Here is a 19,475-nt window from a genome sequence, read left to right on the forward strand (position 1 = left end):
AGACGAGGCGTTAAGATTCGTGTAAACAAGATCACAAGCAAAGCTCCATTCACACTCACTTTAAAATAGAAATAAATTAGTTTTGGAGCAGGAGAAGCTGAGGGGAAAAGAATGTTGTAACTTAACATTCCTGATCAGGAGTAGGGGGGAATTCTTGGGGGTTTTAATCACTGCATTTTGGATTTTATCATCCTTATAGTCAAAGATAACACCCTTCATGGACACCAAAACCAGAAATTCCTTTTTTTCACCCCATAATTCTTGGGTGTCTAATAAGGATGTTTTTAGTAAGAAGCAGTAGTTCATGTTTGAAACTGTTTCAGCTCCAGATCAATGTCCTGCTACACCATGTAAACCATGTCGAAGCATATATTTCTATTGCTTAACATGTTGTAAGGTTAATGTATGTGAGTGTTTTGCACACAGCATTGGTGCTGTACCATCTGCAGGAAGAACTGTTGGTACCATAATCAAGTGCCTCCTCACCAAATATAATTGAATTAGCATTTTACTGAGGGATTTACCTGCAGTAGGTGGAAATTAGAACTGCTTCCTAATCCTCATGACAATGGAGTAACTGTTCTCTGACTGTTCAAATTGTTGCTATTTTAAGTTTGGAGTCGCTCGGTATCTCCAGAGAGCTGTGAGCATGAGTATCCACATGTGTCTCCTTTCCCAGCACTGTCAGGGGATACACAAGCTGTAACAGTGAGTTTGCTTCATGCAGCCCAACAACTGCTAACCAACTGGTCTCAAAAAAATCTATACAGTTACATGTGGCCCATAGAATTAATGCTTCATCATCCAAATTTAATGAGGTTATAAAATAAAAGCAGCCAGTAAAATAAGTGTCACAGACAAATAACAGGTCAGAATTTGTTCTCCTTACTCCTACACAATGGAAAGTTGCAATCACTATTCTTAAACATGTTAGTGCTGTTAAATTCCTGTGGATTAAATTACTTTTAATTTGGTTTTAGATATTTATGTACTGTTTTCTGAGTAGTGCCATGCTGATTCACTGTGTAGTAAGAACAGAGCCAATCATGGACATGGTATTTCTGTCAGCAATTCTTGAAAATGATTTATTATAGATTTTGCAGATATTTATCTCTTAGGATTTGTATGTATGTATGTGTGTGGCTGTTGAAACTTTCATCTACCAAATTGCAGTCTTTCCCAAAGAATAAGAGAATTTCTCCTATGAACTAAAAAAGAATAAAGTAACTTCCATGGCTGTCGTAAACTTTCAGCATCTTAAATACAGCAGCTGGTTTATTTCAGTCAGTTTATTCTGAATTACTTTTAAAAAGGCTCCAGCCATGAACTATTCCCTGCAGCCTTATTACAAATCCTATAATATTACTTCAAAGGCACAAAAATGTTTCACCTCCTCAGATCCTCTCCCTTTGCCTTCTTTGGCTGGGCCCTTTTTATTTTTTTGCTACCTTTAGGGCAATTCATGCTGTTAAAATGAAAATGTAAATTATTATGTTTGCACAGAATGAGCTGTAAAGTAGTACAGCTTAACACATGTGCAAGTGTTTATTATCTGTTTTTCATGACAGAACCCAGTTACTATACAGGCTGCCCTTAATTATTGGTGTGAAGGGATTATTCTCCTTGCAGCCACCATCACCTGATCTTGGGAACCTCTGGGGTCAGCATTAAAAATCTGAAGCCAAAAACCTCACAGTGCAGAAGCTTTTAATTGTTATTTTTACTGGGGGTATGAGGGAGCCTGTAACGTACATTCAGCATGGACGGAAAGAAGCATTTACAAGATTTTTAACCAACAGCAGTATACAGCCAATTACTTTTTGTTTTACTTGCAAGTAATTCTGTAATCATCAGGCTCTTGAAGGAAACACAGTCGGCATTTAATGTCGTGCACACGCAGCCATTGTGTTAAGAGCATGACTTAGTTTGAACTGTTTTCAAGGCAATTAGCTTGGGAACTCAGTTTTATCATTTCTTTGTCAATTCTGAGGCCAGTAAATCTCCATAAAATTGATTTTATTTTTTTATGTACACTTGGGATTGCTTGACAAAAGAATTTTGTGCTCTAACTAATGGTCCAAAGGTATTTTTCCCCATCTGTGTAACCCCAGAAAAAAATACTTAACTATTCTAGCAGTCAACAAATTGATGCAGTATAATAATGCCAAACTGGAAAGGATATTCCTGAGTGGGTTAAAACAGTGTTTGTGGGAGGAGTTAATATCTTTTATGAGACCAACTGGTACAGTTATAAAAAGCTAGAACACACGTCCAGGAATGTGAGTTTTGTGTCAGAAGCAGAAAACTTCAAGCTGGTTATTTCACTTTGTTCTAACAAAATATCTTTCTGTAGTAAAATGAATACAGAGGCAGGCACACAAGGTGCCAGGTACAAGCACAAGGAGGGCCTTGAGCTAGGGAGGGGAAATGAAGTTGTGCTTTGTCCAGGTTGGGAATGATCTCTTCTTCCAGTCCTGCTGGAGGAAGTGATGTAGAGAGTTTGAATCTGCCCTTAAAATCATTCAGTTGTTGGAACTAGCACTTGCCCTGGGCAAACAGTCCGTGGCCAGGAAACTGCAGATGGGGGACAAAATGATAATGGATGTTAGGGTAACTGAACACTAAAACCAGTCTTTTATAAGAACAAGTGTCTCATCCTTGTATATGCTAGCAAAGGGATCGAGGCTGGGGCACATTTTTTCATGTATAGGTTTATTTCTTATGCATTCTTTTAGAGAACTTACAAAGAAAATGTTTGAATTAATGGTCTCTCCTTAGTATATTCCTAAGAATTGTTCAGGTTGACCATATCAACATATTTTGTTCCTTGGCTCTTTGTTGTTTGAGAGGGGCAATATTAGGCAGCATCTAAATGCAGCAACCCCAGAGAGGTGAGTAGTATTTTAATATTGGAAAAGCAGTTAACTATGACAAGCGCAGATATATTTGAAATTGGTTGTAAGACTTCTGTGTAATAAATACATTAGTGTCTCGGGTTTCACTCTGTGTCAAGATTGCCAAAGACCCATAAAAAACAGTTTGATTTGAAGAATACCTTTTCCTTCTATTGATTTGGTTTCTATTGTGTCATGAACTTTCTTTAGAAGGATTAATTAAATCTAAGTAACGTTTTCTCTCTGAATTTGTTTTTACACAGTAAAACTCCCAGGCCTGAGAACTTATGTAGATCCGCATACATATGAGGATCCCAATCAAGCTGTGCATGAATTTGCCAAGGAACTGGATGCTTCTAATATATCTATTGATAAAGTAGTTGGAGCAGGTAATGACCACCAAATATATTGAACTAAAGGTAGCTTTTTGCTGTATGTACAGTTTTACATCTTTGGGTTTATACTTGTGATGGGAAAGAAAACATCGTAAAGTCTTCAATTTAGTAGGTCATATTTACAGCTGATTTCAGTCCTTGTGAAAAGTTAAAGGCACATAGTTCTATTTTTCTTTTTTTTTTTCCCTCAAAGAAAGCGGATATCAAGACAGTTTTTCAAAGGACACCAAGCTCATACTTGGATGCAGCACTGTTGGAAGTGATAAGAGTTCAGCCTCACTTCTATGCTTCTCCTTAAAATCTGTCAGCACAGCACAGAAAATGGTATCTACTGTGAAGATGTTTTCTTTTTTTTTCCCTTAAAAGGATTGTTGACTATTATGCCTTGAGTGAAACCACAAACTCATTTCATGCCAGTCACCATACATCCATCAGACTGCAGTGACCTTTGGTCATTGGATTGATTTTGGTCACTGCTTTGGATTTGAATTATCGATTTAGAACGAAAGGGTTGTCTCTTGGATAACTGATTGTCTGAGCGATACAGATACTATAGATTGTTGGGTTTGCAGAAAAAAAAATGGTGAAATGAGCAGATTTTGTAACAGAGGAGCCAGATTACATAAAGTCTTATTACACTGAGTTGTCTGTGTTGCAGTGCAACATGTAGTTCCTGATAGGATATGTGCTTCCTCCTTGAAGTAAAGTGGCAGATTGTCTCATTGAGTCAGAAGATCATGAAGTGTTAGCTTTCCTGCTATATTAAAGCATTTGTGGGAAGAACTATTGATTTTTAATCCATTGAAACATACTAGTTCTTTTATTATTGATTTTTTGCTTCTCTCTAAATTTGCTATTTGAATTAAAATCATGAGAGGTGAGAGACAGACTCCTAGTGCACAGCAAAAGATTTTCAGTCAAAGAAAAGTATAGAACCAAGGTACTATACTCAGTGCATCTCCTGAAACACCCAATAAAAAAAGAAACAGTGTTCATCCTCTCTTACTGCAGCAACTTAACTATAGTTTGAAGTTATTTTCTGGAAAGGTAGAATTTTTTTCTTGCTGGTTTTAATTTTGCCCCACAAGAGTGCACTGTTCTCCATCATCGTCAGTCAAGGCAGCAAATCTCTGCTTATTGCACATAAGAGAGAATTAGTAAGGGGCTAGAGAAGGAGATTACTGTAAAGTTAAGTCCAGGAGTTACCTTATGAGACTTTCAGAAGCCTTAGTTCACAAATACAAGCTTTCTAAACTTGGGCTTTATGCAGTGTATGGACCTAAAAAACAAGTTCCTAAGAATCAGTGATATGTCATTTCACAGCTCTATTATTGTCTTATGTTTGATTAGATACACGTTTGAATTAGAGGTAAACCAAAATTTGGCAAATATGGCCTCTGAAGTGTTTGATTAGATACACATTTGAATTAGAGGTAACCCAAAATTTGGCAAATATGGCCTCTGAAAATGGAGGAAGAGTTTTCTGAAAGAATTAAAAAAAGGAATATGTCCTGAAGGAATGAGGTGTTTTAAATATGGAGAAATAAAAAAAGGAATATGGCCTGAAGGAATGAGGTGTTTTAAATATGAGTCTCTCTGCTCCACTCCACTGAAAATGACAGAGGGTTCCTGAAGGTCCTCTACACTGACACCTGGACTCTAGATACAATAACACCATTTGTTGGACACCATGGCTCAGATTCATGTAGCCCAAAGTACATATGGTATTACGGTTAGCATTTCGTGTTAGCAGTTGCTAGAGATGCCAACAGGAAGAGCCAGGCAGGGAAGAACAGATGAAAATCAGGCTGTAGTGCTGGGAGCTTGCAAAATGAGTTTGTAGCAACACTTTACACTGCTGTCATGCTCAGCACGTGGTAGCTTTTACATTCAGAGTGCCTCTGAGGCAGCTTCTTCAGGAACACTTCTTTCCTCCCCTAAAACAGAAAGGTATTTCCTGTCTCTTACTTGAGTCAATGACTTATTTGAGTGAATGACTTGGTCTTTTCCTGCCCTTGTCCTTTGCAATGCAAGTGTGAATGAAATTATAAAAAGACAGTGATTGGAGAAGAAGGGATTCATTTAACTGCATTGAAGTGTGACGTAAGTAATGAGACCTTCAAGTCAGGCAAGTAATTTTGATATTCTGAAGTACTTTTCCGAGCAGTTTTTCACAGTTTTAGCCAGAAGTCTCTGAAAGTAGAGGGCAGTTTACATAGCTTTGAAAACATACATTTGCAATAAGGAAATACTCTTGTCCAAAAGAACCTCAAGAAAAACACAAGGGATTTTAGTGGGATGCTAAGCATAAAGAAAATTGAGGTCAGGAGCCACTTTTTCAGATTTTCTTTACAGTTAATTCTTTCTTTCAAAATAACTCACTCGTTTTTATGGATCCAGTTCAGCCAACGACTTAAGAAGATTAAATCCAATTGGGTAGTAGGAGAATACTACAGAAAGTTCTTTCTTGATTCGGGGGAGATGTAAGGATGTGCTTTCCTGAACAAGAAAGCAAGTTTTAGCTTTTCTTTCAAAGCTGAAATATATTTGTAGCATAACATCTTGTTGATCAAAGTATTTCTAAAATTTAGGGTCTAACTGTCCGTGAAACTTATTGTGAAGGTTTGCAGTGTCTCAGTGAGGGCTAGAATATTGCTGATGTTCACAAGGTTTATGAAACATTTGGCTTTGGTGCCTCTCCAACTCTGAGGGAGTTCTGTGCACAGGAGTACAATCATGACTTAAAATGCAGCAAGGTAAAGGGAGTAGCTAACTTCACAGTCTTTGTTTACTTGTCCCCTGGGTCTAAATGCACAGCAAATGCCATTCACTGGTGCACTAAGTAGCCTATTTAAAAAGAAATTAGGATCTCCTGAAAAGAGATCATTATTTCATGAACAGCCTTCCTAAATAATACCTGTTTCCTTTCCACATGTAAATAGACACATCAGTCTGCAAGGCAGGTTATACAGTATTTATGTGTGTAGAATAATTAGAAATGAACACTTCAGGAAGGCTTTATATGAAAAGCCATCATCCTCATCTCTTAAAATCAGGGTCAGGTTTTCCACTCAAACACAAGTCCTTATTCCTCCTAAACAATGTCTGCTGAGATCCAGTCCATTTTTTACTGGGACCATATTATAATAATTTGCAGGAAGAAGTTGTAGTGTAACTACATGTCACTATGGGTGTTGACCAGGTAGACTTGTGTAGCATCCATTCTGCCCTGTATATGAAAGAATCATAGGTTAACATTGTTGGGCTGCCTAGTGAGTTCTTTCCAATGAAAATGTTTTCCAAGAAAGTGAACCCATTTTATATTTGTGGACAGCAGTATGCTCCCTTGATACAAAGTGTCCAACTTTCTTCTTCTTGCAGCATCCACTGGCCTTGTGGTACTTGTGGAATCTGATTAATCCCTCAAGTTCTAAATTGTTCAGCTGTGGCTAAATGAGGCTGTGTTGATGGAAATTAGTGAAAACCTTTTCCTTCCCAAAAGTTAAACAAATATCAGATACACGATTCTGGTTTTAAATCAAGGACTGATTGCTGGACTGCTTGCTGAAATCATAGCTATATTCTCCATTGACAGTAACTGAACAATAGTTCTAAAAGGTTAGCTTGTTATAGCTTTTCTGGACCATTAAAGCATAAAAAAAAATAAGGAATATGAAGCTGGACACTACAAGAATTATTTCAAGCATCTTTTTTCCCCTTCTGTTTTCAAGATGTGCTTTGGTCTTCCTTTCTTGTGGTACTCTGACACTATTCAACTGGGGTTGGTATTTGAACTGAAGCAGCATTTGCTCTTGCTGAAGTATACTGTCGTTTTGGCTTACAGATGTTGGATCCTTTTAATTAAATCTGAAAATACCTCAACGCCCATTAGTTACTAGTAATGGTTTTACAATTTGTGTTTTGAGCTGCTGCCTGTCTTGCAGCCTAAAATACAATGCTAGAATCAAAGGATGTGATGTGCTATTTTAGTAGTATATGTGTACATGAAGATATATCCTCCCTTTAATGTTTTTTGATTATTACATGGACAGCCCAGTACCATGCCTAGAGGATGAAGCAGCTCAGCAGCTGGTGATAAGATGTGGTGACATTCGCTTCTATGTTTTTGACACAAATCTAGCCTGCATTAGCAGTAGAGAAAGGTCATTGCCCTATGACACATTTCTTCAGGTCTTTTTTGATTAAATTGGCTGTCTAACAGAGAAACCTTAGAAAATAAAGCTGAAAAGTGACCTTGAAGTGATTAAGTCCACACCCTTGCCCAAAACAGAACTTTTCAGGTACTGTTCTTGACAGATGCTTATTCTTTACAATCTCCAAGATAAAAAGTTTATAGCCTCCCTAAAACCTCTTTTATACTGTTCAAATGTCCTTACTGTTAGAATTTTTTCCTGATGTAACTGACTTTTACTGTAATTTGCAACTATTCTTTGGTTTGCCTCTTGTATATAGAAAAGGGAGTTTGTGTCCATCATATTTATGACCATAATTTTGGTCACTACTGTCACAGCTCTCTCTTCTCATTCCTTGCTTTGTATAAAAGCTACCAATTCCTTGAGCTTTGAGTGTGAACACACAGCCTTCGTGTTTAAGTTCCCTTTATCATTCCTGAATTGCAGTGCTACAAATGGCACATGGACTGTAATGCCAGCCATACTGGTGGCAAGTTGATAAAGGAATAATTTTACTTTGCAGATAAATGAGTTGAATGTAATGTCTGAAATATATCCCGAATCACTTTGTAGATAAATGGGTTGAATGTAATGTCTGAAATATATCCCGTGTGGTATCATGTCTGAAGGCAGTGGTATAGGGCTGTCAATACATCACACATTTCTGCATATTAAATCTATGAAGAACAGCATTATTTCAACTTGACTTATTTCTGTGGGATTTGGTCATTTTTAGTTTTCACAGATGTTGCTTAATGCAAGCCACTTTGTAGATAAATGGGTTGAATGTAATGTCTGAAATATATCCCGTGTGGTATCATGTCTGAAGGCAGTGGTATAGGGCTGTCAATACATCACACATTTCTGCATATTAAATCTATGAAGAACAGCATTATTTCAACTTGACTTATTTCTGTGGGATTTGGTCATTTTTAGTTTTCACAGATGTTGCTTAATGCAAGCAGTCAGTTGCAGATATATAGAAAGAATCATTGTGGGCAAATGGGCTCCAAGAGCTTTTACTCTTAAAAGGTGTAATAATGCTGTTGCATTTAGGATTATTACACATTAAATTGGGAAAGCTCATATGTAACCAGTATAATTACTCTTTCCATGATGTTTAGCTCACAAATAAAAAACCAAATTCCCAGTTTGCATAAAAATTATACCAGCTGGATTTACATTATAGAGTTTATTCGTTTCCAAGTCCAACTTTCTATGCAAGGCCACTTGACAAAGTATGGCATATGAGGGGATATTTATATTTAGATACTATGTATTTTGACAAAAGATTATGAATAGGGATATATTGTTGCAAAGTGAGTCTTAAAGCCCTCTAGCAACACCCCTGAGTTTCTTGAAAGAAAGAAAAAACAATAGCAAAAAAGCCCAACCTCCTTTCCTTTCTTCTTCATTCACTAAAGAGTCTTCCTTGTCTTCAAATATAAATAAACATGGAGGGCAATTCTTGCCATTATTATTTGAGGGAATATAATGGCAATTCTAGCTGTTATATTTGTGTTTAAGGAAAGACTGGACATGGAATTTGGTGCCATGGTCTAGTTGACATGGTGGTGTTTGGTCTAAGGTTGGACTCAATTATCTCAGAGGGCTTTTCCAACCCAATCGATTCTGTGATTTTGTGATTTCTCCTACATTGTTTATTCTCTGATTTTATTGTATCTTTCACTTCATTTATTTTGTGGCTAAAACAAGGAGACAAAAAGTTGCTACTGTAATTTTAACTGGAATGTTATATGTGCAGTTTATTATATCATATGAAATGTAAGATGGGCAGTTGGATAACTGGGAACTAAAAGTCTGTTGCTGCTCAAATATTAAGATATTGAAACTTCCTTATGTGATTTATGTAATAATTAACTACAGAAATCTTTAATTGAGATGTCTTCTTCAAACAATTTTCTAAGTATTTAATACTTGCTCATTTGAATGCTAAGATAATATTCCTTGTGCACTCTTCCATGTTGCATTGGAAAGGATAAAGGACATTGTATAAAACGCTATTTTCTATTTAGGGATGTCACACAATATCCAGTGGGCAAAATGTTTATGGTGGACTATCAGGTCCTGTACTCACAAGTGACAATATATATCTGCATGATTAGATCCATCTGAATAATAATAGAGCAAAGATAATTTGTTTGGATTTCTTTTTTCTTTGCAGCTGTGTAGATAAATTCATTTGTCATGAATTATCTTGCTACTGTAAATGAAATAAGTTAAATAATTGGGAACTGCTATCTCTTTTTGTTAGTACTGAAGGGTATAATGTTCACAAGGATGCATAACTATTCTGATACTTCTGCATTAATCAGCTAATCCCCCCTACTCTTGTCTCCAAGTGCATCAATGGAAACAAAAGAGGAATTTTCTGATCTCATTTATGCATTCCTCTGCTCTGCAGTAGTCTGGCTATGCAGTGTAATAAGTGACATTGTTCAGTTTGACAGCTGGAGAACCCATGCATGGAAATGTGAAGTAGTTGTCTGAAGGCCCCCTTTGAGCGACAGTCTGTGGCCCACCAGTAAACATCACACTTCAGGGGGTTTTGCTGAACACTAAGTCTTCTTTCTTAAATCCCTGTGCAATAATTCTGTTTCAGCTTTTGTCAATTTTCCACTCTTTTTTAGGGGAATTTGGGGAAGTCTGCAGCGGACGCCTAAAGCTGCCTTCTAAAAAGGAAATTTCAGTGGCTATCAAAACCCTGAAAGTTGGCTACACAGAAAAACAGAGAAGGGACTTCCTGGGAGAAGCAAGCATCATGGGACAGTTTGACCACCCTAATATCATTCGATTAGAGGGAGTCGTCACTAAAAGTAAGATGGTGGGAACATCTGTTTTGCATGTGAAGTGTCACTGGAGGGCCCCTCCAACCTAAATTATTTTGTGATTTTTCTTTCAAAGAAGAACAAAAGCAAAATAAACTAAACATCCATGTTGATGATCTGCAAACCCTTAGTGAAATGTTTGTTACAACCATACCAGTATGTACCAAACATCCTTTGAAAGAGATAACAGCAGAAACACACAGCTTGTCTTTCACAATGTATATTGCATTACCTCGAAAGCAGGAAAAAAATATTACCCACGTGAAAGCACCAGCTAAACCCATGCTGATGAATCCAATGAAGAGTGGTGTTGGAGGCAATTGCCTGCAGTGCAGCTGCAGGATCTGCACTGCCTTGGTGCTCCCAGGCTCTGAAAACTTGGAAACAGTGATGATGACTTGATGCGCTGGGGAAAACTGGGGAGTAAAAGTAGTCTGCTTGACAAAAATATAGCAGACTTTGAAATGAAGGAGCAGTTCTGAAGAACACTGCATCTCAATAATAAATTGGCATGTTTAATAAACTCCAGAGCTACAAATTACTACAAAATGACCAAGAGGCACTGCACTGTTCCATAATCTTCTAAGAGTCATGGAGTCTGATGTGCTAAGTTTTCCTAATTGCACTGAGGCAATATGTTCCACTTTCAACTATATAATTAGATTTGTCATTAGCACAAATTTAATGAACAGCCTACCTGGGTACAGCAACTGGTACTGGAAAATTAATATATAGCTTTAAAGTTTTTTCCTACATGGTTTTCATGCTGGGAAAATACTCCATTCAGTATCTACCAGTATGAGGCATTTTAAAGATCCTGATGCTCTAGAGTTTATATATCTTAGTAAAAATCTCAAAAAAAAAAAAAAATAAAATTATGTATGCTTATTTATTTAAAGACATTTTCTAAATCTGTCATTAGGTGTTTGAAAAAAAAAGTCTTGGAGCTTTAAGGTTTCAATAGGAACATTTATTTTATTTCTCTGATTATGTATGCTTATTTATTTAAAGGCATTTTCTAAATCTGTCATTAGGTGTTTTTCTTACCAGTTTGGTTGACTTTTTTTGTTAACGCTTGTCTTTGTTTATGATAACAATTCACCTTATTAATGCATATTTTTGGTCTTTGTTTATGATAACAATTCACCTTCTCTTTTTGAGATGAAGAAATTGAAGCCTCCATCTATAAGTAGTACCTTCGTGGAAAAGTAACATATTTGAAGAAATCTCTCCAGCTCCACTTTCACTAAGAGCAGAGCAATTTGTAAGAGGCATTGCTGAACAGTGGTATCAGTGTTAGGGCTCCTACCCAGATTTCCCATGTTAGCCATGGTGGCTCCCTGACACCACCCACATACTGCAAGCTCTTCTCCTTATGAGCAGCTGGTGGGATTTGGTGCTGGTGATACTGCCTTCTTTAGGCAAGATCTACCTCTCATTGCTTGCACTGTTGATTGTCCTCTACCTTAAGGTGGAATGGCAGAACGAGTCGGAAGTAGAAGAGAGAGGTTGCATGAAGTACTAAAACTGGCTTGTTCCATGACACATGAATCCAGAGACTTATCTATATTTCCATTGCATCATCAGGTGATGAATTTAATGGTTGAATTCATCTAGCTGCAGTAGTTATTAGGTGGGAGATCAATAAGTTTTGTATGAGGTAATCTTAAAAAAAATTCAGGGATGATCTGAGGCATTTTATGGGAGTGGAAAAAATCAGTAGGGTGTTTTCTAGAGTACTCTACTGGCAGAGCAGCTCTTTGCCATTTAAATAAATGGCTTAGAATGTGCTGATGGTGTTTCTAGTTTAAATGGATAGAAATATATCAAATCTTTGGTTTTGAGGATTTTTATTGGGTTTAAGGAATTTTGTTTTCAATTGTATGATTCAAGGTGTAACAGACATAGGTTTGAAAGAATTTCATAGTGTACTGCAGTGACATACATGAAAGGAAAAACCCACAAAATGTGTCTAAAAATAAGTAGTGAAAGGTATGTAAATCCATAAATGCTATGAACATACATAATTGCAATAGTAATGGCTTCTCTAGGTGTGGATCATTAAAGTCTATTTTGCTGATTTAAAGAAATAAGTAGTTATTCTTCAGCTTAGGTCTCACAGTCCCGATAGGAAAGGGCTGCCAGGTCTACCTGTATACATCAAAGTTACCTCTTACTTTGTAATGACACGTACTTTGTATAATCAGAATAAGATCTGCAGTCACAAAATTACTTGAAACACCAGCATCAGTCTGTACACAGCTGAGCTAAAAATCTATTTTGTTACATTTTGTATTCCCGGTGTACTTTGGAAAATAATTTAATTGCTGTGCATGCTGTAATTTCTGCATGGCTCTTGAATGTGCATTACTAATTCTATCTGTATTCTGTATAAGTGACTCTTAGTAAGTTTGCTGTTCAGCTGTATTTAGAGCAGACTGCTGTCTGCTTTGGTGGGGGTCATAGAGGGGGGCAGCAGTCAACTGCCTATCACATCTACTTATGAGAGAGCAAGCTCTGATGAATATTCCCAGCTGAAGTCAATAAAAGCCTCAGGGATACAACACCCTCTCCAGATAGCTTCAGTACAGGAGTTCAGAAATCTGCTCTGGAGCTATTTGTCTCAATTTTACTCAGTAAAATGACATGGCTGAAATGCAAATAAAAGTGATAATTTATTTTATTTAACATTCCATAGGGTGATAGAAGCACAAGAACCTGGTGGGGTTTGGGGGTTTTTTTTCAGCCAAGCCAATATACTGTATTAATAAATTGGCAAGTGTTCTTATTTTTAAAGATAGCTATTAAATTACACTTACAAGCATTAGTCTATGTACAGTCAGTAGACAGCCTGTGGAGTCTTTGCTCATTCACTCTCAGTACAGGTAATGCATGATAAACAGGAAGCAATTTCTTCATTAACTAAATTCTGTTTGGCAGGTGACCCTTTGCAGTGATCTAGCTTTTCATACTAAGCAGATCTTCTGAAGCAACTCCTAATGACTGCAATTGTCACGATCCCCTTAACAGGACCATTTGGTATGAGAAGTCCTTGAACTCTGGTGGCTCTGATTTGCCAGTGGGAAAACCTACCAGCAGTAAAAAGGAGGTGCACCCACTAGATAAGACTCTTATCATTTGCTCCAGTGCAGAGCTGTTCCTCTGCTTCTTGTGGATTTCTGTTCTATGTTTTCCTGCTGCTGCACCGGTCTCCTGGGCACACTGGAGGCAGTAGTCTTAATAACTAGCATGCATGTTCTGCTTAGTTTACTAATAATTTACAGCAATTTGTAGCCTGGTAATAAATTTCGGCAACACTGTTGACACAACTTGTTATCATGTATAAACGGCTGTGCTTTGATAAACGAATGCAGAATGTTCTTTTTTAATGCTTCAGAGCATATGCTTCTTATTGTGGACACGTTTTCAACTGAGTGAGAGTGAAACCATGCACTTAGGGCTTTTGGAGTGTGGGTGTGCAAGGCAGGAAGATGCTCCTGCAATAATTTGAAAGACATATCTTCTTACTCTAACTAAAGTCTTCTGATAAGTCTCATAAAATTGGCTGAATTTGTACAGAAACCAGGCAACTGCCTCTTGGTTTTAAAGTACATGGATTTATCATGGAAAGCTTTGGATAGTCCCATCGGTACTCTGCCCTGTACTTCAAAGATCCAGCTGTATGTTTTGTGTTACCAGAAATCCCTTTGGGTTAATGTTACACATGGAGTGCAAGTTAGTTATTTTTTCCTTGAACTAAATGTTTCTTGCTAACAAGACTAAGCAAACAGGGGGGTTTGGAGTGGGATTTTTTTTTTTTACTTTTACATTACTTTTATCTGTACCATCTCCTATATAATTCAAGATTAATATTTTGGATAGAGTATCCCCTACTCGTTAATGGATGACAGCCAATTACTCATTAGTGTGACTCCCACAGTATATCACATCATTTGCACCACAGAAAGAAATTATTTGAACTTATTAATCCATGCAAAGGGGGCAGAGGATTTTCTTCTCATTATATTAGACTCATTCTTTGAAATGACTGTTTTTCTTCTAAGAATTTCTATTTGGTAGAGGCTACATTTTCAAAACAAAAAAAAAACCAAAAAAAATATGGAGCGCATTTTCAAAACAAAAAAAAAAAAAAAAACCAAAAAAAATATGGAGCTGTTACTATTTACTTTGCTTTTTTTAATGGCTTTCTTGTTTTTAATTAAACTGGGTGCCTCTTTCAAGGCTCATGCTGTTCAGTTTTAAAAGCTAAGATGTCACCATGCCTGCTATACAATATACAGGCTTTTATGGTCAAATGCCTTCCTGTATTATATGTGAAGTAATAAGTCATCTCCTTAAATAACTTCATGCTCTTACCCACCTTTCTCTCTACCACAAAGAGAAAATAAACAAAGCTTTAGAAAATATTATGAAATAATAAAATCCATATGATGGTAAAATATTAGCAGGGCAATGACCTTTGTCTGCAAACGTCACCATAATCACATTAATTTTTGCATTCATTTCTCTCAAACATGTCAGAGTTGCATATAAAATCGTGGTTATATTACAAAATACCCTAGGGTAGATGGAATGGTTTCAAAAACTGATCCAAATCTGTATGGACAAGTTTTGGAAGATATTAAAGGCTTTTCAAGGATGCAGGGCTGTTTCCTTAGAGCTTGCTGCTGCCCTGTGGATGCAGCATGTTCAGCCCCCAGCCATGCTGAGGTTTGTATTGTCAGTGATCCCACCACACAGGGAGGCAGGACTGCCTTGAAGGAGGACCAGCCCCCAGCACTGGAGGACAGCAGTGTTACAGCTTTGCTTTTCTTTCCAGTGTCCTGTGTTTTATTCTGCACTTTCCATCTTTATCCTTACCCCAGCATTTTCCCTGGCTCATGCTAGGAAAATACTGAAGCTCAATGGTTTAAATGCATTGTAAATACTCTCCTGAGGGACAAGGGGTTTGCTGTTGCTTCCATGTACACTATTTAATCTTTACCTTACCATAGTATGGGAGGAAAATATTGATTGTGCCCATGCACTAGAGCACTGCTCCATGGTCCTTACCAACTTCATTGTGCAGACTAGGGCACCTGGAACACGAAACTCTCTGACTCCCTCCACAGCAAGGGCCCAGTTCCCTTTCAGAGGGAACCTGGGGACAAATGCATGGCAAGGTACAGCAACTTCATTCATTGCATAAATTCAACAGTTATGTGATGGATTTTATTCAACAGTGCTGGATAAGGCACTGTACACTGAAAATGCATGATGTTTCATTTTGTTTCTTGGGACTGAACTGCTAAAAATCCTATCAGTTTATGCTGGTTACTATATTTCTGTTGAGGTCAGTGGAATCACAGTTATGTTGTGGACAGAGCTAGTTTTGTCCATGCATTTTTTACTTTCTTTCTAAATGTAAAATTCTCCTTGGGATTTGGAAGGTTTGGGCACATTGCCAAAAGGCTTGTTATTACTGATTAATATGTGTTCACTTTAAATGCCTGACCCCTGTAATCTATTTGCAGGTAAACCAGTTATGATTGTTACTGAATATATGGAAAATGGTTCCTTGGACAGCTTCCTACGGGTAAGGGCAATACAAAACTAAATGGTACAGAACTGGCTCTTGTTCTGAACTTGTTATGAATTTACTGCCACTCTATTCTGATTCATCATTAGCTCTTGTTGCTTGATATTTTATTGTTTCCAGTTGGGTTTGTGTGTATCATGATGTGCTCAGAAAGCCAAGTAGGAATCTGCTGGTCCATTTTCACTGCCTGCAGTAAGCATTATTCCAAAATAAAGACAATTTTGGTTTCGTTAGTATGTTACATCTATTAAAAATGAACAAAACAAAATGACATCCTGGCATGCAAAAATGAAAATTGTTTTTCTGAAGGCTGAATTACTACTGTAATGCAGTTATACTTATTGGTTTGCAACCTTTATGAAAGCGATTTCCAAAATGAATGGATTTGTGGAAATTTTATCAGTAAACCAATAGTACTGAGCCAAAAACTGTTTCCCTAAATATGAGAAGTTTGAGGAATAGGCCCCTACCTGAGGATTTTAGAAATGTTTAGCTAGCAACGTTTATTGGTCTGTTTTCTTTATCCAACATTAGACATACTAATACCATTGTTGATTTACCTTTGTTTTCTGTCAAAGTTGGTAGTGAGCCTAAAAAAATTTGAACGCTTCATGTCACTAAGATTTACTTGTGGCAAAACATGAAGTGTAGAAGAAATTAAATCCCATCTGAGGAGAAACACTAGTTTAATTTTAATTTGTTAGGGCAAACGTAATCGTGGCTGGGAGACTGGTTTGGTTCTGCCATGGTTGAATGACATTATCCCCTAAATTCATAACATTGAACTAGACGTTTAACCCCAAAAGGGGATATATTGTCAACCTTAGGTTCAGTATGTACTATATATGTTATGGTGTCCACTGGAGCATGTAAAATGCATATAAATAATGTGTCAGTATTGCTGAATGAAATATATCTGTACTGAAATATATATATTTTGTTTAGGCTTAAAATCCTTGAAGAAAGCTCTGAGGAAAGGACTGTACAGAACAGTTGTTCGTTCATTTGAGTGTGATTTTTTTTTCTTTACTACTGTTGTGTGGAAACTTAGATAAGAACCTTGTGACTCATTAATATCACAGGCAACTCAGGCCGTATAACTCTTTTTATAAATGCCTTTCGAAACTACTTACTTTGCTTTCCCCATTGAAAGGCTATCTGAGCATCTGATTCTGTTCATGGCTAGAAACCTCCTGATTTCTAGCTAAATCTTTTCCAAGGTTTATATAGATTCTCTTGTGTTAGCTCTAATAAAAGAGGTTTTCATGACAGGGAACTGCTAAGAGTCTTTTAAAACAATTAATTTCTTCATGAAAGGGAATTCTGAGAGACTCTCTAAGCATCTGCTGTGCCATATATTTGTCTGTTTGCAGTGCTCATGTTGCCCCTAAATATGCTAATCAAAAATTAAATTAATGCAATCAGTCTTGCAGGCTGATTCATGTGAGGTCACCTCAAATAGTAGAGCCAGCTCCCATGTATTTAATAAAATTCTGGAAGCAGCAGTAGGAAGAGTTGGAGAGCTGCCCATGATGATGATACATTCCCAGCACTAGGGAATTCATTTGAGAGCTTCACTACAACACACTGTTGTTGGATCATCTATTTATCTATATATTAATATCAATGCTAGATGTTAACCAACAGGATTAAGAGCTGGGAGAATTAAACTATGTGCCTAGAAGTAGACGATTAGAAATACATGCAATTAATGGTTTCTAGGCTAAGTAACAGTCCATTCAAGCAATTTTTTGTATTCCTGAAGTTGAGGAAGATTCTGAGGAATGAGTTTAAAATTAATGGAATTTGAAAGCCACTGGCTCAGATAAGCACTTGCTTTTGTTAAAAAAACCCAAACAAAACAACTTTCATTAGTCCACTGGGTAAGGCTGGGATATTCGCTAAAAATTCCTATGGCCTTTCAGAGAAGTTGGACATCTGTTTGTCTAATGTCCTGACACTCTGGTCTCAGGAGCACACAGAGCTTAGATTTATGTGTGACTTTCACACAGGTCCCATCTAGGAAATTAAAATTCTTATGACAGCAAGAAGGGGAAAAATTAATTTTTATCTGAATTGTAAATCTGTCCCTCCCCTGAGCTGACTGAGAGATTATTCCCTTCAGATCAACATGATTCCACTTGTGGCATTTAAATGACAACACCCGACTCAGGAGCTCTTCATTTGAGGAGCTTCCAGGGTTTTCATCAAAAAATCTGTGTAAGGAGGAACATGAACAATCTCTGAAGTGACATTTCAAATGTTTTCCAGAAACATGATGCACAGTTCACAGTCATCCAGCTAGTAGGCATGCTTCGAGGGATCGCATCTGGCATGAAATATTTGTCAGATATGGGTTACGTCCATCGAGATTTAGCTGCTCGTAATATCCTCATCAATAGTAACTTGGTATGCAAAGTCTCAGACTTTGGTCTCTCTCGTGTGCTGGAAGATGACCCAGAAGCTGCTTACACCACAAGGGTGAGTTTCTGTGTTTCTATATCCTTTTAAAATTCTTGTTGGTTGTGACAAAGACTGAAATCTGATGGAATTCCTGAGGCTATGGTGCAGATGCCAGCCAGTCTTGCATGGCCAGAGGTGTTCAATAAACCAGAAGTTCATCAGAGCTATTTTTTAATTCATGTCTCAGAGAAGATAAAAGGCAAAAAATATGGTTTCTATTGGTAGACTGCTTTTCTTAAAGTATGCAAAATTCTTGGCTGAGTTTGTTTCTTCTAGATGTGTAAAGGAAGCAATATCACAATTAAAACCTGAGTTGGTTTGGCACACAATAATGTGAAAGACTTCATGTGTGCATTGAGCAGGTTTAGTTGCATTGCTGATTTAGCTCCCACATGGGGAAAAAAGAAAGTCCTACCCATCAAATTTTTGTGTGTGTGTCTTTTAGTAGGATGGGACATATGTCTGATTGGAGCATACTGATATCACTGTTCTTCAAAAGTGTATCAGTTAGACCTGCTGCTGTACCTCTGAGTAAAAACTTGAGTAAAACAAAAAAATAAATCTTGCTTAACAATGTAATAAGCCTCCTGTACTTTCTCTTTCTTATATCATACATACAAAGTGTTATCCATCTTTTGGAGAGGTAATGATATCAAGGAGGAGACTTAGCTCTGACTGTTTTCTCTTGGAATAGAAAAACTTTTATGATACAGGGGACTGCCCACAGTCTAGTCTGCTGCTTGTTTCTTTTCTGCATTTCATCCTGGCTGAAAAGCTAACTGGAAGTTAGTTGCTTGTTTCTTTTCTGCATGTCACCCTGGCTGAAAAGCTAACTGGAAGTTAGTGTTGTCTTAGGAAAAGCTCGGGGTAGCCACAGTGTCTTCTGAATACAGTTTTGCTGCACCTCTGGTTCTCATCTGAATAGCACTTCCATTTTATTGTGGAAAACCTTTAGCTTTGTGTGCATAGATATTACTGGGATATCTGGTTGTTCACTTTAATGCTATTGCAAGTGGATTTTATTAACTTTAGGAAAAGTGACATTAATATCCAGTATCTTCCTCAAGTGTAATTTGCATTGC

The 19,475-nt window shown here is 37.2% G+C and overlaps 1 protein-coding gene across 1 annotated transcript in view; it reads left to right on the top strand.

The window, feature by feature from the left end:
• The window catches only part of LOC103797846 (ephrin type-A receptor 3), a gene marked incomplete at both ends in the record, with an annotated part of 29,276 nt that extends 10,865 nt beyond the window's left edge, over window positions 1–18,411 (top strand). Inside the window, 4 exons of the mRNA XM_009070083.1 lie at window positions 3,158–3,283; window positions 10,134–10,319; window positions 15,866–15,927; window positions 18,202–18,411. Of these exons, the coding sequence (XP_009068331.1) occupies window positions 3,158–3,283; window positions 10,134–10,319; window positions 15,866–15,927; window positions 18,202–18,411 (584 nt within the window). The remainder of the gene's footprint in view (window positions 1–3,157; window positions 3,284–10,133; window positions 10,320–15,865; window positions 15,928–18,201) is intronic.
• Between the last annotated feature and the right edge of the window lie 1,064 nt (window positions 18,412–19,475).

Source organism: Acanthisitta chloris, unplaced genomic scaffold (assembly GCF_000695815.1).
Source record: "Acanthisitta chloris isolate BGI_N310 unplaced genomic scaffold, ASM69581v1 scaffold10932, whole genome shotgun sequence".
In the NCBI taxonomy this organism is placed as follows: Eukaryota; Metazoa; Chordata; class Aves; order Passeriformes; family Acanthisittidae; genus Acanthisitta; species Acanthisitta chloris.